The sequence below is a fragment of the Armigeres subalbatus genome, chromosome 3 (assembly GCF_024139115.2).
Source record: "Armigeres subalbatus isolate Guangzhou_Male chromosome 3, GZ_Asu_2, whole genome shotgun sequence".
NCBI lineage: Eukaryota > Metazoa > Arthropoda > Insecta > Diptera > Culicidae > Armigeres > Armigeres subalbatus.
The window spans coordinates 293,215,066-293,238,374 of NC_085141.1; the positions used below are offsets into that span (position 1 = coordinate 293,215,066).

Genomic DNA, 23,309 nt, shown 5'->3' on the forward strand with positions numbered 1-23,309 from the left:
TGTTTCCTATTGAAAATTGTCCAGATCAGACTATGGGCATCTCTGGTTTGGCAATCCTACGCCTTTGCTCGCAAGGCTACTGGAGACCCCCTCCCTACATATGAAAGACAGAATTATTTTAGCGCTGTACTGTATGTTACCAACTGGCAATACTCGAGTCTTGTAAATAAACTTCCAAGAAAAAATAAATAAAAAGGTTTTCGTGCAAAATTACTTGACTTTTTTAGGAAGAGATTCTGAAGAAATTTATGACAGAACTTCTTTGAAAAATCTTTGAAAAATGAACGATCTCCTGAAGTATGTTTTGAAAAATGTTCAAAAAAGAATCCGGAAGTGGGACTACTGAAGAGATGTTACATCATCCTTTAGCTAACGTCTTACCCATTTGACTGATGAAGGGTATATAGCTCAAACTTTGGCCCAATATTCTCCTGTTGAGCACATTTATTGTTGTGAATCTTCTTATTATTGACACTCTAACCAAAATATGCCACCAGATGGAATAAATGAGATAACGAACTCTGAATCAATTCCAAAAGCTATCAAATGACATCTATAGGTTAGAGGATTTTTCGCAGTTTTCACTCCCTTTTTATTGAAGCAATATTTCTTTTATACAAATTAGTTTTTATTTGTATGTAGCGTTAGAACACGGAATTTATCTCAGGCTCCTAAGTCCTTACGTAGTTTAACCCTTTTCAGAACTATATCGCTGAAACACTAGAGAAAAAATAAAGAATCAGATTTCAGCATTTTGATGCAATATCTGCATAAGTATCTCACAAAAATTGTGAATAAGAACTAGTACAGTATTGATCCGATTCCGCCAAGCCAAAAAAAATTAAAATATTAGTCGTTCTTTTTGTTATTGTAAATAATATGCTGCTAATACTTGGTTCGTCTCGACAATTTATAGATCCGGAACCATTTTGTGGTGTATCTGCATATGCTCTTATGGATGGAACTCAAATCCTGGGAACATTTATTAAACCCAACGTATTTAGGACTCGCAAAATTGTAGATTTTCTAGAAACGATCTAAGTACTAACGCTGGTCTTATAACAGCCCATTGTCCGAGTCGATATCACTTGAATTCACAGCTAAGGATTGTGAATAATACCGCAAACATAAATGATTTTATGAAATAACTTTCATAGCCTGTGGTTTATTATGAATTATTTATGAATACTTGTCAAGAATTTTGCAAGGGCCTTTCACAAAATACGAAACGCTGTAGTGGGAGGGAGGGGGTCAGGCGGGTGTGGGTCCAAAAGCATCAAATTTAGCATTACGTAATTTGTGAAAGACCCCTAAGCCTTTTCTACAAGAAATTACCAGCCCCCTGAAACGGCTGTCATCTGCATACAATTTCTGCATTCATCTAGAACGCATCAAGCTTTGGTTTGTTCAAAAATTAGAGGTGACTTTCAACAGGTGTTTCTAAAAACCCGCAGTATTCAGAAGGATTTATTGTCAATTTCTTTGCAATAAGTCCGATGGTATTTTCACAAGAATACTCACAGAATAATTTCAAAGAAAATTCCTAAGGATGTCGAGTCAAGTACGAGACACTGAAGACGCCCTTACTGTTGAGGTCGAAATACGTATCTGTCAAAGGTACAATAAAGTAGTGGTATTAAATGGAATAGTTCAAACTCGTCTTATGACAAGTTCCTGAGGATTTTTTTCCACAATGATTGCCAATACCCCGTTAGGCATAAGGCTTCTTCTTCTTCCTTCTTATTGGCATTACATCCCCACGCTCGGACAGAGCCGCCTCGCAGCTTCCACAGTTGTTAACTGCTAGGTTTCTAAGCCAAGTTACCATTTTTGCATTCGTATATAATGAGGCTAAACACGATGATTACTTTTATGCCCAGAGAAGTTGAGACAATTTACAATTCGAAAATTGCCTGAACCGGTACCGGGAATTGAATCCAGCCACCCTCAGCATGGTCTTGCTTTGTAGCCGCGCGTCTTACCGCACGGCTAAGGATGGCCCCCGTTAGGCATAAGGACGATAGGCATAAATACGTTTTAAGCATTATGGACATTAGCAATAACGGACGATATGCTTAAAACGACATAATTATGCCAAACGTTCATTATGCTTAACGCCGCGGAGCCTTCCTGCAGCATTTAGGAACAAAGCAGCAGTGATCGCAGGAATTACTGTGAAACAACACCGTCTCGAACTTACTAAAAAAAAAACCGGAAGGTATTCAAGAATACACAATAGTATGCAGACATTTTCAAAACAATTTCCACAGGATTTCATAGAAGTATTTTCGCATGTAATCCCTGACGATTTTTTGCAAGGATTCACAGATATTTTTTGCAAGAATTCACGTTGTGATTTCATCAAACATTTCTAAAGCGTCTTTAGGGTGTCTTCTTTCTGGAAAAAACTGGGAAACCGAAATACTCAGGGGATTTCGTTCAACATGGAAAAACCTGGAATCCTCAGGTAAATTTCAGTGAAATCTGGGAATTATTTTGGAAATACATTCAAAGCAAATTTCAATGTTGTTGTTATTTTAACTTAGATAAAACATTTCAATGATATTAACTTTCAATGCACTAATTTCAGTGTCAACAATCATCATGTGAAACAGCATTTTCATCATAGAATATTATTTCCAGCTCATCACGACCTGATACAAGTGCCATAAAAACAGAATTCGAGAAGCAGTCCGTATAGACAAGCTCATTTGCTTATTTGTTAGGGACAGGTTTCTTCGCAAAGCCTGTGTAAAACAAGTTAAAATGCATCATCAGCACCAGTGCCCCTGTAATGGAGCGTTTCGAAAAGGAACTAATCATGGAGTATATCCTCCCGAATCTTTATTCTTCTTAACATTTGCTCCTGAAAGTGAACAAAGAAACAAAAAACCTTCAATTTGACTACTCAAATGTTTTCTTTTAATGGAGCAATTCGGAGATAAAGCTGATATTTTGTGTTCGGATGTTAAGTGAATCGAGCAAGAGCTTAAGGACGAACTTTTCGGAATCCAATTTTATTTCACCTCGCGTTTTCAAAAGCACCACTTTCAAAATTGAAGCAACGAGTAGCTGTCATCTTTTTATTCCACGCTTGCTGCGACGCAGCAAGATAACAGGTATTCTTTGCTTCTTTGTTGAGATTGATGCCTCTGAAAAGGCAAGGTAATTTGTTTATGGATTGTGGACAGTTTTACCTTAAAGTAGTGGAAATAATCCCTTCGAGTTCGAGTCGAAAACAATTAGTTTTCTGTATTCAAACAAGTATTATAAAGATGGAAGTAAGATACATATACCCGCATATATTCTGACTTGCTGAGACCGATTTTTGCATATGATTTTAGAACCTGGAAAACTCAGGGAATTTTTTCCCAGATTTCAAGTACACACCCTGCTCTTGAATCTAACGAAAGAATTACCGGGAGTTTTTCTGCCGAAAGTCATCAACCGATTTCTGCAGGCATTTCCAAAGTAATTTTCGCAGGAATTCATGGATATTTCCGCATGTAGTCTCTGAAGATTTTCCGCAGATTGTTTTTGAAGAATTTACTTGATAAACTCTCGTATGAATTTCCGCTCAAACTCCCTGGGAAACATTTACAAGAATAATGTAGACAACCCAGGTACCCATTAGCACTTTACTTCGCCATTATAGTCGCATGTACGACTAGCAAGGATGTTAACGATCATTCAGTATTTTGTGTTCGATCATTTAGTAGTTTGTCAAACACACATTCCAGAAGCTGAATTTCAAAATATGTTGTATGGTGGACTTCTAGTGCGAAGGTTTTTCTACAACTTTGCCTAATGGTTCGTTATTAGAATTCAACTAATAACGGAGTTAGAGCGCTAGTTGCAGTAACTTAGACTAAATGATTGGAATTTTGTTATCATTTAGTCTAAGTTACTGAAACTATAGCTATAACTCCGTTACTAGTGGAATTCAATCAACGAACCATTAGGCAGAGTTGTAGAAAAACCTTCGCGCTAGAAGTCCACCATACAACATATTTTGAAATTCAGCTGTTATAGACAAACTACTAAATGATCGAATGCAAATTACTGAATGATCGTTAACATCCTTGACGACTAGTTTTAATGCATACAGTTACCTGGGAATTTTGGAACGACTTCTGCAGCAGTTCGAAAAGCAGACAAATTTCTGCAAACAATTCATTCGGAAAGATACTCCACAGGAATAAATCGCAGTAATTTTCGCAGATATTCTCAGATTTTCATTTGTGAAAACGGTACAGGAACTCCTGCCTAAAAATGCGGATATATTTTCTTTAAAAAAGTTTTCAAAATTTCTGCATGAATGAGAAACTTCTCACAAGAATTTAAGGAGGACTCTCTGCCCTAATTGCGGGCACGAGTTTATGTAAATTATTCCCGAAGGAATTTCTGCCCGATAAACAAAAATTCCACTGAAAATAAAGGAACAAAACATGCCAAATCCATCATATCATTTAAAAAGCGGTGCTTATTGAAATAGTTTTGACTGTTTAATTGTTTACTAAGCCTCAGTACTTCTACTATTGAATAGGGCCATCTAAAAAGGTTGTAAAACTGACTGCGATTTTATTAGTCCTATTTACAATTTGGTACACATATGTGTAAAGTTTTTTCAATGATATGGGAATTGTTATATCATCTTCCAAACTTAGATGTAACATGTTCATGATAGAATTAGAGGCGAAAGTATAGATTTGATAGAATGTTTTATGGAATGAATTATAGAAGTGAATGTTTTATAGAAATGGATTTGAAAGCGAACGGAGGGCAATATTTGCGATGGTATAAATCTTACGACCTTCCTTCTGCCAAACTCTCGTATGTAGAGGAAGACAATCAGTGTGGAAGCTGAATCTCTCCACTGGAGAACTTTCGCGGAAATTCCTGGATAAAATCGGGATATTACTATTTTTATAAAAATCATTATTGATAAAAATGGCTTTTTGCATAAATGGATACGTTAATATAAGAAAATTTTATTTCTATTTATGACTACTTATTAAATGGGTTTTAAAGCATCATATTTCGACTATTTTGTATAATTTATCGAAAAAAAATGCCGGATCACGGGGATCACTGATTTAAATCGTAAACTACTGCCTAATCGCATTGAGAATCCCATACACACTTTTCACATGATACACTTGGAATATGCAAGAGCAGGGAAAGAAGTTTACCAGCATATTGAGTTTCCTTTTTTCACTATACATATATCATAAACAGCCAGTGCGGAGCAGTATGATGCATGCCGATGATGGGCAGTGAATGAGTGGTGGGGTGGGGGCCCTGCTGGCAACACCATCGGAGAAGGGGGAAGGACATTCCCGTCATAGCAGAGAGAAGGCGCCCAGCCAGTAGCGAGCGGTGGAGAAGAGGAAGCCTTTTATAAATGTAGCCCCGAATTTTGTAAGATTGGAAATAAATTAGTGCTTTCTTGCGCTCCGCAACCCGGAGGCCATTCGCCCATACGACGTTAATGGACGCGAAAGGGAAGTGAAAGAAGACCCAGAATCTGGTGTGTGGAGCTCGCTTTACAACAGGTTTTCGGAGCGCATGGATGGTGTGTTGGTGAAAAATTGGTCTGTGCGGGGGCAATTGTGTTCCTCCCCGGAGGGTTCCCTGGGAATGCGATTCCCAGTGCTGAGTTATTGTGGTTATAGTGATATGGCGATGAAGTGAAATCATGAAATATTGTGCAATAAGTTGAAACGAAGAATAGAAGTCAGAAGGCAAGCAAGAAAATTGCCTGTGACGTTGATTGCGAAGAGCGTTTTATTTTTTCTCTGCTAAGCGTGAGATATATCCTTCAAAAGAGGATTGAAAAGTGTATATGCATAGGATAACAAAATGGATGAGCGTTTGCTGAACGATCTGCTGGAGTGCTCCGTATGTTTAGAACGACTGGATACCTCCTCCAAAGTGCTGCCCTGTCAACACACATTCTGCAGGAAATGTTTAGAGGTAAGTGTGACAATTTGCGTCAAATGCATTTAGGTCGGAGAATTGTATGGTTTTTGTTTGGTTGCATGTGATGAGTAAGTGTTGGGCTTGTTTAGATCTTGTGGCATGCACATATCTAAATGGAAAATGTGAAATACAGCTACAATAGAGCAAGATTCAGTTATACATTGCTGTTTACAACGTCTTTTTGATATGTGAATCAAATCATTCTAACAAGTTTCATTTTGGTTTAATTTTTTCAAGCGCATCTTATGTGAATGTTAAATCAATTATTGGATTATTTAAGCAAATTATTGTGTTGACAAATTCGTCTTCAATTGTGAGAAGGAGTTACAGTTATTATCAGCTGACTATAGCGAAGAGTGCACTTTCTTCTACAAATTATTTTAGCAGTCAGCGGAATCATAATAAATTAAATTAAAATAAAATAAACTCCATGTTTATAACCGTCTGTCTGTGCTAAAAATCTTACGTTGTCTGTGCTCTAGGATCATATTGACCCCAAATTGAAAATGCTATAACTTTTTTAATGTTCGGCCAAGTTTGATTTTTTTGTACCTTGCAGGGAGGGGTTTTCGTGAAAAAGGGTACAAAAACAGTGATTTTTTTAGAATAACCCAAGATATTGCTATAAATGGAATTTTCTGCATTGTAAATATTACTATCGCACAAATTTGAAATTTGTAAAAACTATGTCTTTGGCTAAGTTTATCTGGTGGGAATGGACTGTTTTGTGACGGAAGAAAAATAATTTTACAAATGTGCTTGCAATATTTTTACAGGGGTGAAATACTGCTCTAGCTTGAGATCCTTCGTACCTATACCTAAATTGTATTCGGCAAAATTGTTCAGGATGTCCTAGACTAGAAAGCGGTGCTCAGTGTAACGAGCAGTTTTTCCAAGAGGCGGCGCTAGAGAGCAGTTATATTTGAGTATATTGTTCCATGTGAGATCTAATGTATTTTTGTGCGTAGTATTTTTGGCAAACATGAAACAACAGCCCAAAAAATCCGAAATTGGCCAAACAATAAAAAAAATATAACGATTTCAATTTGGGGTCAATATGACCCCAGAGCACAGACAACGTAAGTTTTTTTTAATAAAAGTTCAATGCAGCGCTTATTTACAAGATTTTTCAAGTAAATTTGCACCTAGGGGACAGATCTCGGCGATTTTTACCAAACAACCAAAAATCAGGAGAATCAGTTAAAAACTAAAAAAAATGACAGTCTTTGAAAGTGCCGTGAATTTCCTGCTGTTATACTATTCACACAAAAAATCCAAAACTTCCCGTGGCTTCTAAGAGGCCGTAGATCTGCAACTTTTATAAGTAGGTGTACAACGAGCCATCCTTACCCTTCCTCAGCATTCGCGAGGACCTGGCTAGGACTGATCTCGACTGTTGGAAAATGCTTTCATGTATTGAGGGAGTAGTGATTTATCTCAAACCATTATCTGTGGTAACAGAAGGAAGCTATGCTACTCTCTTACAATGGTCTAGACCATGGTTTCCCAAACTGTGGGTCGTGACCCACAGGCAGGCTGATCATTGAGGGGTCGCGAAAGACAAGCCTGGCTTTATACTTTAGTCCCTATTTTGCCCCAAAAATCTATACCAGCTTTTCGAGCTTAGTAATGAATAAATAACTAGAGAACAACAAATTTTACAAGGTCGAAGGCCTTCTTTTTATCAGAAAAAGGTGAACATATAAATACTGAACTTAGGTGGATACTCCGAAAAAGAATGAAAAGTTGCTGATATTTTGGAAAATACAGCGAAGTCCATTACAATCCAATCCAAATCAATTTAGATCCAAACCCAACCCAAAACCATTTCTAGCCCAATTCTAATCCAAACCAGATTCAAATCCAATACAAATCCGATTTCAATTTAATCCAAATCTAATCTGAATCCAATACAAATCCTAATGCAATCCAATTAAATTCCAAATTAAATTTAAATCTAATCCAAATCCTTTCCAATCCGAATCCAAATCCAACTGAAATTTAATCCAAATCCAATCCGAATCCAATCTTAAAATTCAATCCAATTTCAATCCAAATCCAATTCAATCTAAAATCCAATCCAAATTATATTTAAATCTTATATCCAAGTGAAATCTAAATCCAATCCAATTCCAGTCCAAATCTAATTGAAATCCAGTACAAATCTGATCTAAATATAATCCAAATCAAATCCAAAGCCAATCAAATCGAATCCAACTCCAATCTAAATCCAATAAAAGTCCAATTCTAATCAGATCCAAAACTAATCTAAATCCAATTCAAATCAGATCCAAATCCAATATAAATCCAATTTAAATAAATCGCCGAATTCGGTAAAATTTTACCGAAATCTCAACAGCAGAACTGTTCGGTAAATAATTTTACTGATTTTCGGTGATTTTGACAGTTGAAGAATGGAAAAAATTACAGAAAATCTTGAAAATAATTACCGAACAGTTCAGCTGTTGAGATTTCGGTAAAATTTACCGAATACGGTGAATTGAGTTAAGTGTGTAATTAAACTCATTATTGCCATCAATTATGTTTGGGGACAGATACGGCAGCATTGATCGAGTTGTCATTAAAAGGAAGGTGCCCACAACCGAACCAATAAGGGTGCCCACAACTGAAATCCGCAGACTTTTCGGAATGTGAAGAAAAAAAATTTCGCTCCCAATTTTGATGACAATAATCGTTACTGATCCTCAAAATAGATTAAATTTACTATACAAATTCGCATTGGAACTCATTTTTTCAATTGAATCACTTTAATTTATGACACGTTAAAAAAGGTAAAAAAAACTTTCGTATTGTTTTTCTTGTAAAAAAAATTGATTTGCTCGTACGTAGTTCAATGTAGAGATGTCTATTTCTCGCGTAACATAAGATTACGGCTTATAAACCAAAGCCATGATTTTTGATTTTCTAGCTTGAACGGTTGCTTTGTAAATGATTCTTCATCATAGGTAAAACTCCGTACTTGATCTCTTAAGAAACACAATTATTGCTATTTTGAGTGAACGTCTCATGAACAGGATTTGCAGAAATCGCTCTCGATAGATAACGAACATCGATACAAGAGAGGCAAAAACCTCTTCGAATCATAACAAGCCATGAAAACCAAACTATCGCACTTGTATACAAGTTGGAAGAAAAAAAACTGATTCGGATAGGCGGCCCCCACCGAGGGGGTTTGAGAAAACACGTTTTTCTCTTGTCATAAGACGAGTTTGTACAATCCCATTGAATTCCACCACTTAATTGTATCTTGACAGATACGTATTTCGACCTCAACAGTAAGGCCGTCTTCAGTGTCTCGTAATTGACTCGACTTTTTTTCTCGCTCACTATATGTTGGGGACCATATTTTTTTCGCACAGCTGTGTAAAACAAGTGTAAATGCATCATCAGAACCGGTGCCCCCGCAATTGAGGCTTATTAAAAGAAATTTATCATTGGTTGTAGCCCCCGAATCAGTTCATTATCGTAACAGCTACCGAAAAGCGTCTCTCACGGTAGGGGTAGCGGGGGTAAAGTGAACAGGCGGGGTAAAGTGGGTAACGGCTTGTTTATCCCCTGTTTATGAATTTACCGTATTATTTTCCATGCTACACCATAAATTCAACATTTTATGCTCTCCGAGCTATTTCAAACCATGAAATATCTATTTAGCAGCTAGATTTTAGCAAAATTCTGCGCGCTTTCGCAAAATGCTAGTTTGATGTAATTTCGGCACTGTTGCATTTAAGCCATGAAAACTCTGAGTTAGTAGTTTTAAACCAAAATATCGTTCACATCGTTCATTTTGCTTGTTATGAAGCGGAACTGGTTGATGGAAGTTAGTTTTTTAATTGTTTTTCTTAGTTTAGGTGTTATTTGAAAAACATGTAGCTATGGGGTAAATTGGTCATGTCGCCTGGGGGTAAAGTGAGCAATGTTCTGACAGAGAAATGGAGACAAACTAGCTCAATTTTCAACCTTAATCGGTTCGGTTGACAGTAGGATCATCAATCAGGGGGTGAAGAAAAGGGGGATCTGGTCATTTACGCTACACATACACATTGTCGTACAACTTCTTCACTCCTGAGCGAATATTTCCATACAACGCACCTCGTTCATGGAAACATCCATATCTCAGATGTTTGTCATCCGATCTGTGATATCCATATATCAATCAACTCAGTAAAAGCTCTTATTTATGTAAAAGAGTATAACAAGGGCCAACATTCTATCCATTTGAATAATATAGGCGCACAAAATCTAGTATTTTTGAGTTGCCCTAAAATAATCCAAAATTTCTCCTGCGGCCAAAACAAGATTTTTCACCCGTTTTTTCAAAACTAGATGAATTTCCTGCCGAACCATGCCAAAACCAAAGGAACCTGGTAATATTTCACTGAGCAATGGTCAATGGAATATTTAAAAAAATAATTTTGATCAAGCCCGGTACGTCTGTTTGTCTGTGATAAAACGAAGGGTTTATACTTTTCAGGGAACATTTAGACTATTATTAAGAATATGTATTTAGTTTAAAATATTTTGATCGACTTATTTGCTTAATTTACAATATTGTTCACTTTACCCCACCGCCTGACCATTTTACCCCGCCCAAAATAAAATTGAAATTTTTTGGACTAATTTTAAATGATCAAAATAACATATTCAAATATTTTTCCAATTTTTTTTAACAACAGGCTTTGTTAACCAATAAGATAAGCTTCGACACACCTGCATTGAACAATACAAATTCTTGATAGCCACTTGATAATCAGCAGCAGTTCTTAGGGTGTCCAATTTACCCCCACCACCCCTATGCTACCTATCGAGAGTGTATACAGACATAATAAGTGAGAGATTTTCTCATTCTTCTTTGGATTCAAACACTGCTCATAAACCATTTGCACCATAGTGGTTTTAAGCCCTTTGTTGGCGCCCTTAACTACCATGCGGAATGTTTGCTTTGGTTTTTAGGCCGTTCCCTTTATATTGTTCATTTAGAAAAACTAGCTTCAAGTTTTTTAAAAATGTATATTCTTATAATAGACACTATAGGTTCCATAGACGAGCGCAGGAACGGTTGGGTCATTTCGATTAAGTGTGTTTTTCCACTTTTTCACAGTGTACCACGTGAATTTGACGTCACACGCTCCGTTGCTTGGATTGCAATCGTGACGTCATGCTCGTTTGGCTACACTAACAGACAGTTCGTTTGGCTACACTCGCCTTCGCCTCAGCTCGTCTGTGGAACCTATAGTGTCTATAATTCTTCAGGGTGTCGACTACCTGGAAAAACCTGGAAAGTCAGGGAAAGTCAGGGAATTTCAATTTGGACCTGGAATGTCAGGGAAAGTCAGGGAATTTCGATTGAGGTCAGGGAAAAAATCACAAAACCCAATATTGAAAATTTATAGTGATTTTTTTAATTCGAGCAAAATGCTAAACTAAGGACACGCTGAATTATTTTAATCCATTGAAAAAAGACCAATAATGGTACCAAAACTTCGGAGCAAAATTAATCTAGCGTTTTAACTGGTCATCAGACTGCATAGCCGATAAACAATACTCCGAGGAAGTTACAGTCGACAATGACTTTCACTATCAAGCTATAAAGCTTTTTCTTGTGACCGGTGACAGTCTCTAGACTAAAAGTCTACTCCGGGCCCATTCCATACATACCATGGTATTCGAGTTTGTTTCACTGACTAAGCAATAATACAGGTGTCAAAGCTTCTTCTTCTTCTTCTTCTTCTTCTTATTGGCATTACATCCCCACACTGGGACAGAGCTGCCTCGCAGCTTAGTGTTCATTAAGCACTTCCACAGTTATTAACTGCGAGGTTTCTAAGCCAGGTTACCATTTTTGCATTCGTATATCATGAGGCTAGCACGATGATACTTTTATGCCCAGGGAAGTCGAGACAATTTCCAATCCGAAAATTGCCCAGACCGGCACCGGGAATCGAACCCAGCCACCCTCAGCATGGTCTTGCTTTGTAGCCGCGCGTCTTACCGCACGGCTAAGGAGGGCCCCAAAGCCCCAAAGGTGTCAAAGCTACGTTTTTCAAATGGTCACTGTTGAAGCCTGATCCAAATATTTTTTTTAATAAAAAGTCCCCTTCAATATTTTAGATTATTTAGTTTGAGTGATATTGTGTCGAGGTCGTTTTGTTTTTTTGCAGTTTCCTCAGTAGCGCCAAGTCATGTTCCCATTAAACAAAAGAAGTTCTGAAAGTTCGTTCAAATACTGGTCATAAGACGAGTTTGTACAATTCCATTTAATTCCACTGATTTATTGTACCTTTGACAGATACGTATTTTGACCGCAACAGTAAGGTCGTCTCCAGTGTCTCGTACTTGACTCGACTAAGTCGAGTCGACTAAGTAATTTGTTTCCACTGACTCGTACCTGACTCGAATAAGTTGGAAATTGGAAAAAATGCGATCTATCTCGATAAATTTAAATTGCTGATTAGTAGCCAACTCTAATATATCATATTACCTTTTGATGAAAATAGTTCAGAACCGATACACAAATAATCATCAAAAATGTTCAACCTACAACCAACAATTATATTTTTAGAAGCTTGTTGAAAGAAAACGCCGAATACTATCTTTGTGGACCTTTGACAATACTCCACAGCATCGGCATCATCTCCAAACAAGATTCTTTAGGTTTTAAAAACATTTCGTAAACTTCCATTTGATGATGGGCTTATAAAGTCATTGGCCGATCCTCATGTCCTTAGGTGGTCAAATTATTAGTCATGTAGAGAGAATGATAGTGGATAAAAGCATCATACGGTCTACCTCATGCACGTAGTTGGCGGTGGTCTTAATAAAATGTTTTCTCGAAACTCCATAACCATACTTGGACGCAAGTGGAGGAAAATGTTGTTGTCAATAATAATGTTTCAGTTTAACATTCGCTGTTTTTGATGTTTATTTTACAATTTTATCAGGAAATATTCTGGTTGATCTTTGAGATTTTTTTTCCAGAAATTACTTTAGTGAAAATGCTTTAGTATTTTTTGTGAAGATAATTATTCCCTTCAGAAAATTTTCTAAATTACTTCAGAATTCTCCTGAAATATAAAAAAATCCCAAAGGATTTCCAAGAGCTCGCTCAACAGTTTAATCTCTGGAGTTCCTTGATGGATGTTTAGTATTTTTTTCCCAAAGATTTGGTCCTAAAACTTGGTAGATTGTATGGTTTTTTTTCTTAAATTTAAATTGAAATGACTTGGTGAAAGGATTCATTCAAAAAATATGCCAATGAATCTTCAAACATGTTACCACGAGAAAAAACTCCAATAGATGTTCCTTTCAAAATTTCATTGCGTATTGGTGTTATACTTGTCTGACATATAGTTGATAGTAGTTGATCTTTTTATAAATAAAACAATGTTGTAATTCTAAGACTATCGATTCACTTTTGGCAAAAAACTAAAAATCGATAAAATATACGGAGGAGTAGGTGTAGCTCCCCTTAGCATAAGAGCCTAGCTATGCCACTTCTTCACAAAAATGACTATTTTTTATATTTTCCATGGGGCCATTGCCAAAGGCCACAATCGGCAAATATTAAACGAACTGAGAGTATTCAGACCAAAATATAGTATTGCATGATTAGAATATTTTCTGGGCTTACTGTAAGTGCTGCATGTATTTATGTGAGCTTGGAGGGATTGAATTCCTGATTATCTGGAAGATTGCAACGTCCGTGACTATTTTTAGAAGTCCATTAACTCCACAGAGAATGAATAAAAATTCTTACTCTGTAAGTATTGTTTTGAGCCAATGGAGGTTTCTCGATGTCCACGAAAATACCCAACCCGTAAGATTTTTTTTAACGATTTAGAAGGATTTCTAGAAGCTCCCACGATGGTTTGGAAGAGTTCAAAAGTCGTGTCAATAAAAGTCGTGTCAGTAGTCTTGGAGGTCTATTTCGACTCCAGAGGGTGCATGAGAGTTCCCAATGGTGGATGAAGGCACCAGAATGTTTATAATCAATGTTTGGAAATATGTGAATTATGAAAACCTTTCAGGAGTTCTGCGATTCTTTGTGAACGACCAGAATTACCTACTAAATTCTACATATCCTTAATGTTTTGCCTCTAGAAGTGATAAGGCTTCCAGTAACCCTAGAACATGGACAGAATTCAAACATGCAGAGATTTGTATACACATTTTTTATACCTGGAATTTTTCGAGAAATGGTCTGGAAAGTCAGGGAAAGTCAGGGAATTTCATTCTCAAATTTGAGTCGACACCCTGTTCTTACTAGGTTTTCGATATTACGCATAGCAGAACTGCTCTGGCTAACAAATGTAAACTAATCCGATGGTGTTACTAGCTTTGAGCAAACGGCTTAAAAACCAGACGTGTTGCCGGTAATGCGAGTAAAGGGCGCGACTTTTGTTTTAGCTGAATTTTTGTAGATTTCGAAAGATTTTTCAATTAATCTTAATCTGCTGTTATAAAATAACAATTTACGTATAGCATTGACATTGTTTTGGCAATGAAATGAGTTTCTACTTCAATAAATGAATTAAATTAGTCATAGAAAACTTGAACCTATTTTTTCTCGGTTCTGCATTGTTGGTTTTTCGGCCCTAATCATAGGGGTAGTCGTACACTTATTACGTAATCAATTTTCCTGGGTTTTTTTCGACTATTATAAACTATATCAGTATTCAGTATCATAAACAGTTAGTGAGGGGAAGGACATAGACCAATATACTCAACGACTGTTAGATTACGTGATTTTTGGACGGACGGGCTTGGAATTTAGATCTGAGGTATTTCAGCTGCTCATCCGGGTATTTGACGTCATGTCTGGTTTGGCGTAGCGCCGTGGTCGAGTAATGGTTCTTCAGGGAGCATCTTCTGGATGGCCAGAGCTTCATGGTACACGAAACAACAAGACGTTCCAAAGCATTGTATTCAAGAATCATATCTAGGCCAAGCTTATTCAGTCAGTAACAGTACATCTTTAATATCTCCCCTATCTAGCCTCTCTTGGACGTGGAAAGATGCACATGAATCGAATTTAGTTTCTTCTTAGTCGAAACTGTTTCAGATTCCGGCAACATGATTGATGTCTTTTTGGTAGCGCACAATTTTACATTTTTAGAGCTCATGTCACTAAAGTAACTTTTGTTTTTTAAGAGTAACTTCTCTTATTTTTTTAAGCAAATCAGATACCTACTTATTTATTTATTTATTATTGTATCCATCTGACATCATGGTATTAATGTATTATACTTAATTGAATTTTTACTAAACAATTAATTGAATATACGTGATGTATGCAAACGTTGTCGAAATACTTCCGTAGATAAATTAAAGCGAAATGCTCTGCAAATAGAGTTGATTGGGTCATTTGCTCCATAAAAAGTGTTCCTAAATGATAGCTGTATCAGTTGCTTCGTTCGAAGGACACGTTCAGGGGCATAAAAACGAACACGTCATAGCAGAGCATACATGGGCTCGAGTATGACGATCTGCTTTTTATAAAAGATTGATAATCTTGTAAGATTACGCTTTTTTGTGTCAATGTCTCTGTGTGTGATAGAATCAGTATTAGGAAATGCCATTTTATTGTCATAGGGTTAATTTGCTAATAAATCTCTCCTTAAGTTTTTTTTTCCAGTTCTTCGTTTTTTTTGCGCATATAATGATCAAATGCTTCTATAAATTTATCTGAGAGATCATTGCTCTTATTAGCGGCCTTAGAGCCAAATTGGTGTCAAATAACATGAAAGTTATTTTATTCCGAAACATTTGTTTTATTTTCATGAGAGCGAAATATCCATTTTGTATTTGGAAGAAGAATCTGTAAGACAAACGTTCAGAAAACCTGAATCTATCTTCTATCTTCTATATAGATAAAAATGAATTTCTGTCTGTCTGACTCTTACAGACTCGGAAACTACTGGACCGACGGAAAGTTCTTAATACGGTTCAAGACACCTCCCCTATCTGGAAAGGGGGGCTCTCATACAAATGAAACACATATTTCTACATAACTCAGGAACTAATCAAGCAAATCGAATCAAATATGGCATGTGGAGATTTTTAAAGACAAGAAATGTTTCTATGATGGTTCGAGACTCCTTCCCGCTCTAGAAGAAGGGTTGGCTCCCATACAAATAATACACTAATTTTTGCATAACTCGAGAACTAATCAAGCAATTGGAATCCAATACGAATAGCAAACATTAAAACCTAAATTGTTAAATCAAAATGAATGTTTGTGCTAAATAATTAATTTTGGGCGATACGAAGTTCGACGGGTCTGCTAGTTATAAATAATCTTTGAAAAAAGTTATGTATTAGCAATAGCAATACCATGCCATTTTTGAGATATTTTTTAACACTAGATAGGAGAGTGTGACACAGAGCAATGCCATGTCGATCAAAAAACCGACGGAAGTAGCCGAATATAAATTCATAAAACCTTTGTGTAAAAATTACGACAAAAGATAAGCGCGCAGTCATCGAACCGCAAAATTGTTTCTCGGCAGCCGACACCATTATTGGGGCCAATTTATAAGTCTTCTTGCAATGCATCAATCCATTTTTCATGCAACCACAAGCAGCAGCTGCTGCGAACTCGATAGTTAAACCCAAGCCGTTTATTTTTATTTACCTCCGACACAACAGCAATTTAAGTCGAAACAAACTGACGAAATAAAAGAAGAAAAATGCGCTATCTATCGCAAAATCGTATGATAGACAACCTAGTTACAATTGACATAGCAATTGATCTCTCTATTATCGTTCGAATATTTACTACAAAAACTGAAACCCATCTGATTGATGATATCACTTCAGTATCACGAAACAAGTCAGTCTAAAAGATTTTCCACATGGGAAACATATTTTAGAATGCTTCTAAATGGTTATTGGCAATACCTAAATATTTCTATTTTTGGGGAACAAAAAGTAGAATAAGAACTACATGTTAGACACCTTATCAGAAAAAAAAATTTGGAATCGTAGTAATTCGAAAGTGGATTAAATTTTGTATCCGAAACTATCTTGCAAAGTAAGCGCAGCTTCCAACCTTTCGTACGTTAGAACAACCTCCTTCCAAGTCTTGGTAGCACCAAATACGCTTTGATTTCCGCCCGTAGTAAATAGTCGATAGGAAGGGGGAGAAACGCATTATTTGTTTTTTAATTCACATTCTATCAATCTGCTGTTTGAGAACGACAGAGGACAATATAAAATATAAGGAACGCGAATAATAGTATAATGCATTTTTTACCATTTCCCGCAACTATATTTTTTGCTATCATCAAAATGTTTAAAACGCATCCAATTTTGTTGAAAAATTAATATCTTTCTCTGTAGTATCCTACACATGTATAATTTTTGTTTGAAAGTATGTATAATCCAAAATAACCCCTAACTTTCTTATGGGTAGGTCATCGGCTACTGTATCGCTACCATGTCAAAGAAACGAAACACAAAGTCGCACCCTTTGCATACCGACTAACCAAGCAGCGGAACGTACAAAGTATTTAGTGTACGCGGTCAATAGGGCGATTATATCTTCCTTCTGCAACGTGTTATTAATCTTTCCACAGACGGACGGCGCACTTGCACGCTACCCCCGAAGGTTTATGCCCTCCTTGAGTTAGTCATTTTTTTTCCATTCGCGCTGATGTCGTGTGTTTGAAGACGTATGTGCGCTTACAGCCTGATAGCTACGTGTGGGCGGTGGTCTTGATTGATTAGTCAGTCCACCAGATTTGCCCACATCGCCGGAGCCGGTGCGTTGAAAGTTACGATCGTTTGTTGATGGCTGGGTCGGTGATTTGTCAAATGATACCCGCATGCGATGCTATAAAAGTCTATTTGTTGTATTGAAGAAATTGGGTCATTAAGGGTTTCAGAATCATGATGTCTGGATTCAGTGTTGGTGATTGCTGATAAAATCGGCAATCATCAAAATATTTTTTCAGTGTGTGAAACAGCTTCGCCCATCAATATATTCTTTCAAACAACATACGATGCCACTCAGTGAGTGACCCGAGTTTTGACGTTTGACTAACTACTTCATTCTACCTCAATCTGAATGAACAACATCTTACCCAATCACGGATTCACTCGAGCGTTGATTGAAGCCGTGCCTGAATGTAGCAGAGAAAGATCGCCTTCTGAAAATGTTCGTCGAATGAGAGTTCAGAGAGGTCCTTTGAGAATCATCATTCATTATTTCTACACGGAAAGGGTTGACAGAATTCCATTCTACTTCTTATTTCACGTTGATGATTCAAATACAACAAGACCGTCAGCTGTCAACACCCCATACAATGCAAAACAGTGCAGTGTCCTTTTGATTTGCAAGTAAGGCAACGTTCATAAAATTCGATCATTATTTTATCATATTTTCTACCATTCTACAATGAATGTGATTTATGAACTTATTATATATATAAAGCAAACGAGAGTTCGTTACATTCGAAAGATTTTTTTCAACAGAATGCTTGGATCTGGATGCACTGCGTGTGAATTTGTGCCAGTAACCTCATCGCTCAGCTGTCAAAATATTATTTCCATTTTAGTGCTTATGTTCAAAATACCCAGGTAGTGAGTGGAATATAGTTGTGAAGTAAATATAGTTTTCCAGAATGAAAACTAAAGATTCAATCAAAGATAGTGAAAAACAGGTTGGTCATTATTATACGCTTGCATTTTATAGTTGATTGATATTGACACATTTTATCATACTTGAACTACGATTTTAGCACTGAAATACACAATTACGACAAAACGTTTGCATGGATTGCAATGATGGGGCCATCTTTTCCATGCTATGCTTTGCTGATCCGGAACAGAATGATAACCAGAGGCAACGAATCGAGTTAGTTTTACAGGGCCCCAAACAAACAGTGATCTTTAGTTTATTTTGTGTTTTTGTTACAGGCAAACATCGATTCCATACCAGCCTAACACGGACGGATGGGTACGATGGTGGCTCGGGCAGAAATTAAACATAGAAGATGGACAAACTCATACCATCTGGAGCTTCAATGAAAAAGGGACCAACATATGCCATACACATCAAATTTGTTGCTATCGTTTTCGTTGCACTGTACTGCGTTCTCGAATGCACACGACGCTGGAAGTTGATGGACGTAAAACAACTGAATTTACGAGGATAATCTCTTCTGGACTGCAGGTGTGGTATTCGAGGAACGAGCGTCCAAATAGCCAGCGTTCACCTACATGAAGACTTTGTCATATGATGAGATTCGTTGGTGGTTGAGCCAAAACGTTCTTTCTGTAGGAGAAGTAGTTATTTAATCAGATAGCAAAAACTAGGGCGAGAAAACTCTTTAAAATTACCAACGTAATGCATAAATCGTCATGGTACAAGTAAACACAACATCAATAATGAATAACAAACTATTTCTTTTTAATCATTGACTCTCTCTACTGCAAAGTGGCAATGATATTGCTACGTTCAAAGAGGACAGCGATGAACTATGATAGTGTAGGTGGTAAAAAATGTAGATGCCTTAGTTGGTCGTGATTCAATTTCCACCTGAGAATTTCAACAATGTGTACGGCTCAGGCTTTAGTCTTTTCAAGATCATAAGCAACAGTTAGGGCTCATGCACAAATGACGTTGCTTTTTTGTGGTTTTCGACTCCCCCTACTCCATAGTAGAGCATTTTCCTATTCTTTATACATGGCCGATCACAAAATCTCAGACACTTCCTCCCCCTAAAATGCTACGTAATTTGTGCATGACGTAATTTAGCAAAGAGAAGTGATCTAGTGGACCAATTTAACGCCTCGTGCTCTCATAGATGTCCTTCGGTTTTAGTCGGTGAAACATAAATTGGTTTGAAGGAAAGAGGCACGGTTCGGGGTGATTCACAAATTACGTCAAATCAAAATTTGCACATTTAAAACGGTTTTTCCCTCTTTGTCACCTTTTTTGTAAGAACCGCCTGAAAGTTTTGTTTGCGTCATCGTATTTCGTGAATCCATCACTCCCTTAAAACTTTAACGTTATTTGTGCATGACCCCTAGTGTGCATGCGGGATAAAAGTGGATCGATTGGATGAGGATAAAACATATTTTTGTGAGCATCAGAAGGAGTCTGGCGAAGTAAAAAGTGATAATAAATGAATAATCAAAAATGCGTTTCGAATGGTGATATTCATCATATTTATATTTCATGAGTTCAAACTTCTGCAAAGCTTGCAATCGTCTGTGCATTTTGACTTATGCAGACTTTATATGTACTTTTCTTCTTCAAATATAGGTGTTCATTGAAAAAAACAATTGTAAAGAAAAAATCAACTGTTAAACAAATGGATAGCGTAGTTGAATTAAATAGCGTGATGCTCAAGGAGTGTTTCGACAACCTCAATCAGCAAATCCGGATTCATCTTTAGAATCATAATATCGTGAACAGATACGCCGTAGAGCTGCATGCGTCTATCAGTCAATATGTATTTGAGTTGACTGAATAGGCGTTCTACTGTCACTTGCGTCGATGGTGCAGCCAAAACTACCATTGCTAGGCGATACAGCCGTGGACTGGAGAACTTACGTTTTTTCCAATATTGAAGAATATCGAAACGCGTAGAGGATTCGCTAGCCGCTGGAGCAGGTTGGGCCTTAGATGTGCTTGGTTGATTGTTGTCCGCGGCACTGGGGAACTGGTGGCCGCTGGTGTTGGAGCTTGAAGGAGGTGGCATGTTGACTGTGATGTTAACTTTATTTCGTTTTTCAAGCTTGGACAACTCGTCGCGAAGCGATTCGTTCGCTGCTCTTTTCTCTGAGCTGGATGACGCAGTATCATTACTTGCTTCGTTGAAGAAATCCATCAAGTAATCCTCCACAAAACCACTAGTACTTGCCTCTCCATCATCTGTACATAGTTCCTCTTGTAAACCTTCCAGTACATCGAGTCGGTTGCTTAGTGCGATGAGATATTCCTAGAATTAATATTTGCATTTTTTTTATGTTTTATTTACAGATACTATATACACCCAGGTTTTTTTACACGGTTTGGTTTTGGCCGATAAAGACCTTCAGCGTCAATGAAGCAATTATAGTTAACCCCAAGGAATAATTCACAAAAAAATCAAAGAAAATTCAAGGGGTATTTAAAAAGCTGCGAAAGTTCAGTTTAACCGAGAAAATAATGAATTCCAACCGGGTAAAAAAAAAACCTTGGTGAATATGAAATATATATGTACCTGTGCCTCTCTCTTTTCTTCTGGAGTCAAGCGGGCGGATCCAGCAAAGTTGAAACGTGGATCAAGGTACAAGCTGGCTTTGAAAGCCATGCTTGAGCGAAGTTTCTCAACTCTTTTTTGCATGGATGTATGCAACTTGGCTGCCAGTGTATTTCCCTGTTTCTTAATAGCGTTCAACTTAGCTTGGCATACCAGCCAGTCAGCGTAAAAATCAGACAGTGGAACGTGGTCTTTTGCAGTTTGAGTGTCAATACATAAATTGGCTCAAAAGCTTCGCAAAAGCGGTCGATAAATTTCAATGTTGGCTTAAATCTGTCAAGAAGTGAATTATAAGGACGATATAAGTGAACAATGCAACATTAAATTTAAAAATGCATTGCGGAAATAGATCGTGAAACTAGTTATCATTTCCAGTAATATTCTGGCGTTCGATTTAAACAGGTCCTATCTCCATTAGTCGATATAAAATTTGATTATTTTATTTCATAATTTGTAGCATCTGAAACTATATATACATATATATTCCCTTTAAAGCAATATGACTTACGAACGTATGGACCGATCTGAGAGGTAAGTACGGTTCGATTTGTCTGTGGAGCAACTGTGTTTAACCTTTTCGTCCCCGACGTCTGTTTTTAAGGGCTTTCAAAAATCTAAACTGCTGTAAAAACCGCATTTCTTGATCGATTCTTTCGCAACAAGTTGCATTCCATCCGGGTGGATCCCAATTTTCGATGCATACTAGTATGGTTCCAGAATTATTCCAGATTCCATTGGCGTCAGTTGTCCCCGGAATAAGTGGCCATTTACAAATTTAAGTCAAACCAGGTTGTGCGACACCTCAAACTTCATGATTTCACAAAGCAATGATGGGAATGATATTTTTAGGGTTCCTGGCCCACTCGGATTAAATACGGCCACATCCGAGGACCCACGGAATTTTCTCAATCGATTCAAAGTAGGTCGTGCGACACCTCAAACTTCATGATTTTACAAAGCAATGATGGGAATGATATTTTAGGGTTCCTGGCCCACTCAGATTCAATCTGGCCACATTGGTTACAACCCGGGGACCCACGGAATGGCCATTTTCTAAATCGATTTAAAATAGGTCGTGCGACACCTCAAACTTCATGATTTTACAATGCAATTATTTGAATGATATTTTTAGAGTTCCTGACCCACTCGGATCCATTCCGGCCACAATCCGGAAGACTTACGGAATGGCAATTTTCTATTTTGATTCAAAATTGGTCTTGCGACGCATCAATCTTCATGATTGTACAAAGCTGTGATGAGAATAATATTTTTAGGGTTCTTGATCCACTCGGATTCAATCCGGTTACATCGGCCACAATCCGGGGAACCTACGATATGGCCATTTTCTAAATTGATTCGAAATAGGTCGTGCGGCACTTCAAACTTCATGATTGTAAAAAGCAATTATGGAAAAGATATTTTTACGATTCCTGGCCCACTCGGATTCAGTCTGGCCGCATTGGCTATAATCCGGAGGACCTACACACTCAGTTTTTATTCTTGCAGCTCGACAAAAATCCGCACAGCCGTGCGCCAGCAAAATTAAAAACTGATATCCCGGCAAAAGTGACGTCAGCTAACAATGATTTTCGGCAAATTATTTGCTTATTTTAGCAATATTGACAGAAATCTCGGCAAAAAACATATTTGCTGGGGCACGGCTGTGCGAATCTCGGTAAAAGTTCAACATTTTGCTGAGATCCCGGTAAAATAAATTAAGTGTGTACGATATTGCCATTTTCTAGATTGTTTCAAAATGGGTCGTGCGACACTTCAAACTTCATGATTTTACGAAGCAATTATGGGAATGACATTTTTAGAGTTCCTGGCCCACTCGGATTCAATCCGGTCACATCGGTCGCAATCCGAGGATCAACGGAATAGCCAACAACATTCTCATTCCAGTGAATGTTTATTACATAGGTCATCCGGATTGTGCCGAGGAGACCAGATTGAACCGAAGTGGCCTAAGAACTACTAAAACATCACTTTCATCATTGCTTTGAGGAATCATGAAAATTGAGACGACACACGATATATTTTGAATCAATTTAGGAA

The 23,309-nt window shown here is 37.3% G+C and overlaps 2 protein-coding genes and 1 long non-coding RNA gene across 8 annotated transcripts in view; 2 read left to right on the forward strand and 1 right to left on the reverse strand.

The window, feature by feature from the left end:
- LOC134224844 (E3 ubiquitin-protein ligase SH3RF1) overlaps positions 1-23,309 on the forward strand; it is a 102,068-nt gene that overhangs the window by 7,320 nt on the left and 71,439 nt on the right. For all 5 annotated transcript variants that reach the window (XM_062704465.1, XM_062704469.1, XM_062704467.1 and 2 more), the window contains exon 2: positions 5,239-5,976. In XM_062704465.1, the coding sequence (XP_062560449.1) occupies positions 5,863-5,976 (114 nt within the window). In that variant the 5' untranslated portion in view covers positions 5,239-5,862. The remainder of the gene's footprint in view (positions 1-5,238; positions 5,977-23,309) is intronic.
- LOC134220332 (uncharacterized) lies at positions 18,534-19,532 on the forward strand. Its single transcript, XR_009981864.1, has 3 exons — positions 18,534-18,662; positions 18,741-18,856; positions 18,919-19,532. It is a non-coding gene; the product is annotated as an uncharacterized LOC134220332 (long non-coding RNA).
- On the reverse strand, positions 20,226-21,322 carry LOC134220333 (uncharacterized). Of its 2 annotated transcripts, XM_062699362.1 has the most exons (3): positions 21,213-21,322; positions 20,561-20,948; positions 20,226-20,445 (listed from the first exon to the last, which is right to left on the reverse strand). In XM_062699362.1, exons 1-3 carry the CDS (start codon positions 21,300-21,302, stop codon positions 20,405-20,407), a joined length of 519 nt encoding a protein of 172 aa, XP_062555346.1. In that variant the 5' UTR covers positions 21,303-21,322; the 3' UTR covers positions 20,226-20,404. The 2 variants fall into 2 exon arrangements, with proteins under 2 accessions (XP_062555346.1, XP_062555345.1); XM_062699361.1 differs by having other exon boundaries at positions 20,226-20,948.

Coding starts and splice junctions, on each gene's coding strand:
- LOC134220333 (XM_062699361.1), bottom strand. CDS start 21,302: ATGGCTTTCAAAGCCAGCTTGTACCTTGATCCACGTTTCAACTTTGCT. Junction 20,949..21,212: donor AAGAAAAGAGAGAGGCACAG/GTACATATATAT, acceptor TATTAATTCTAG/GAATATCTCATCGCACTAAG.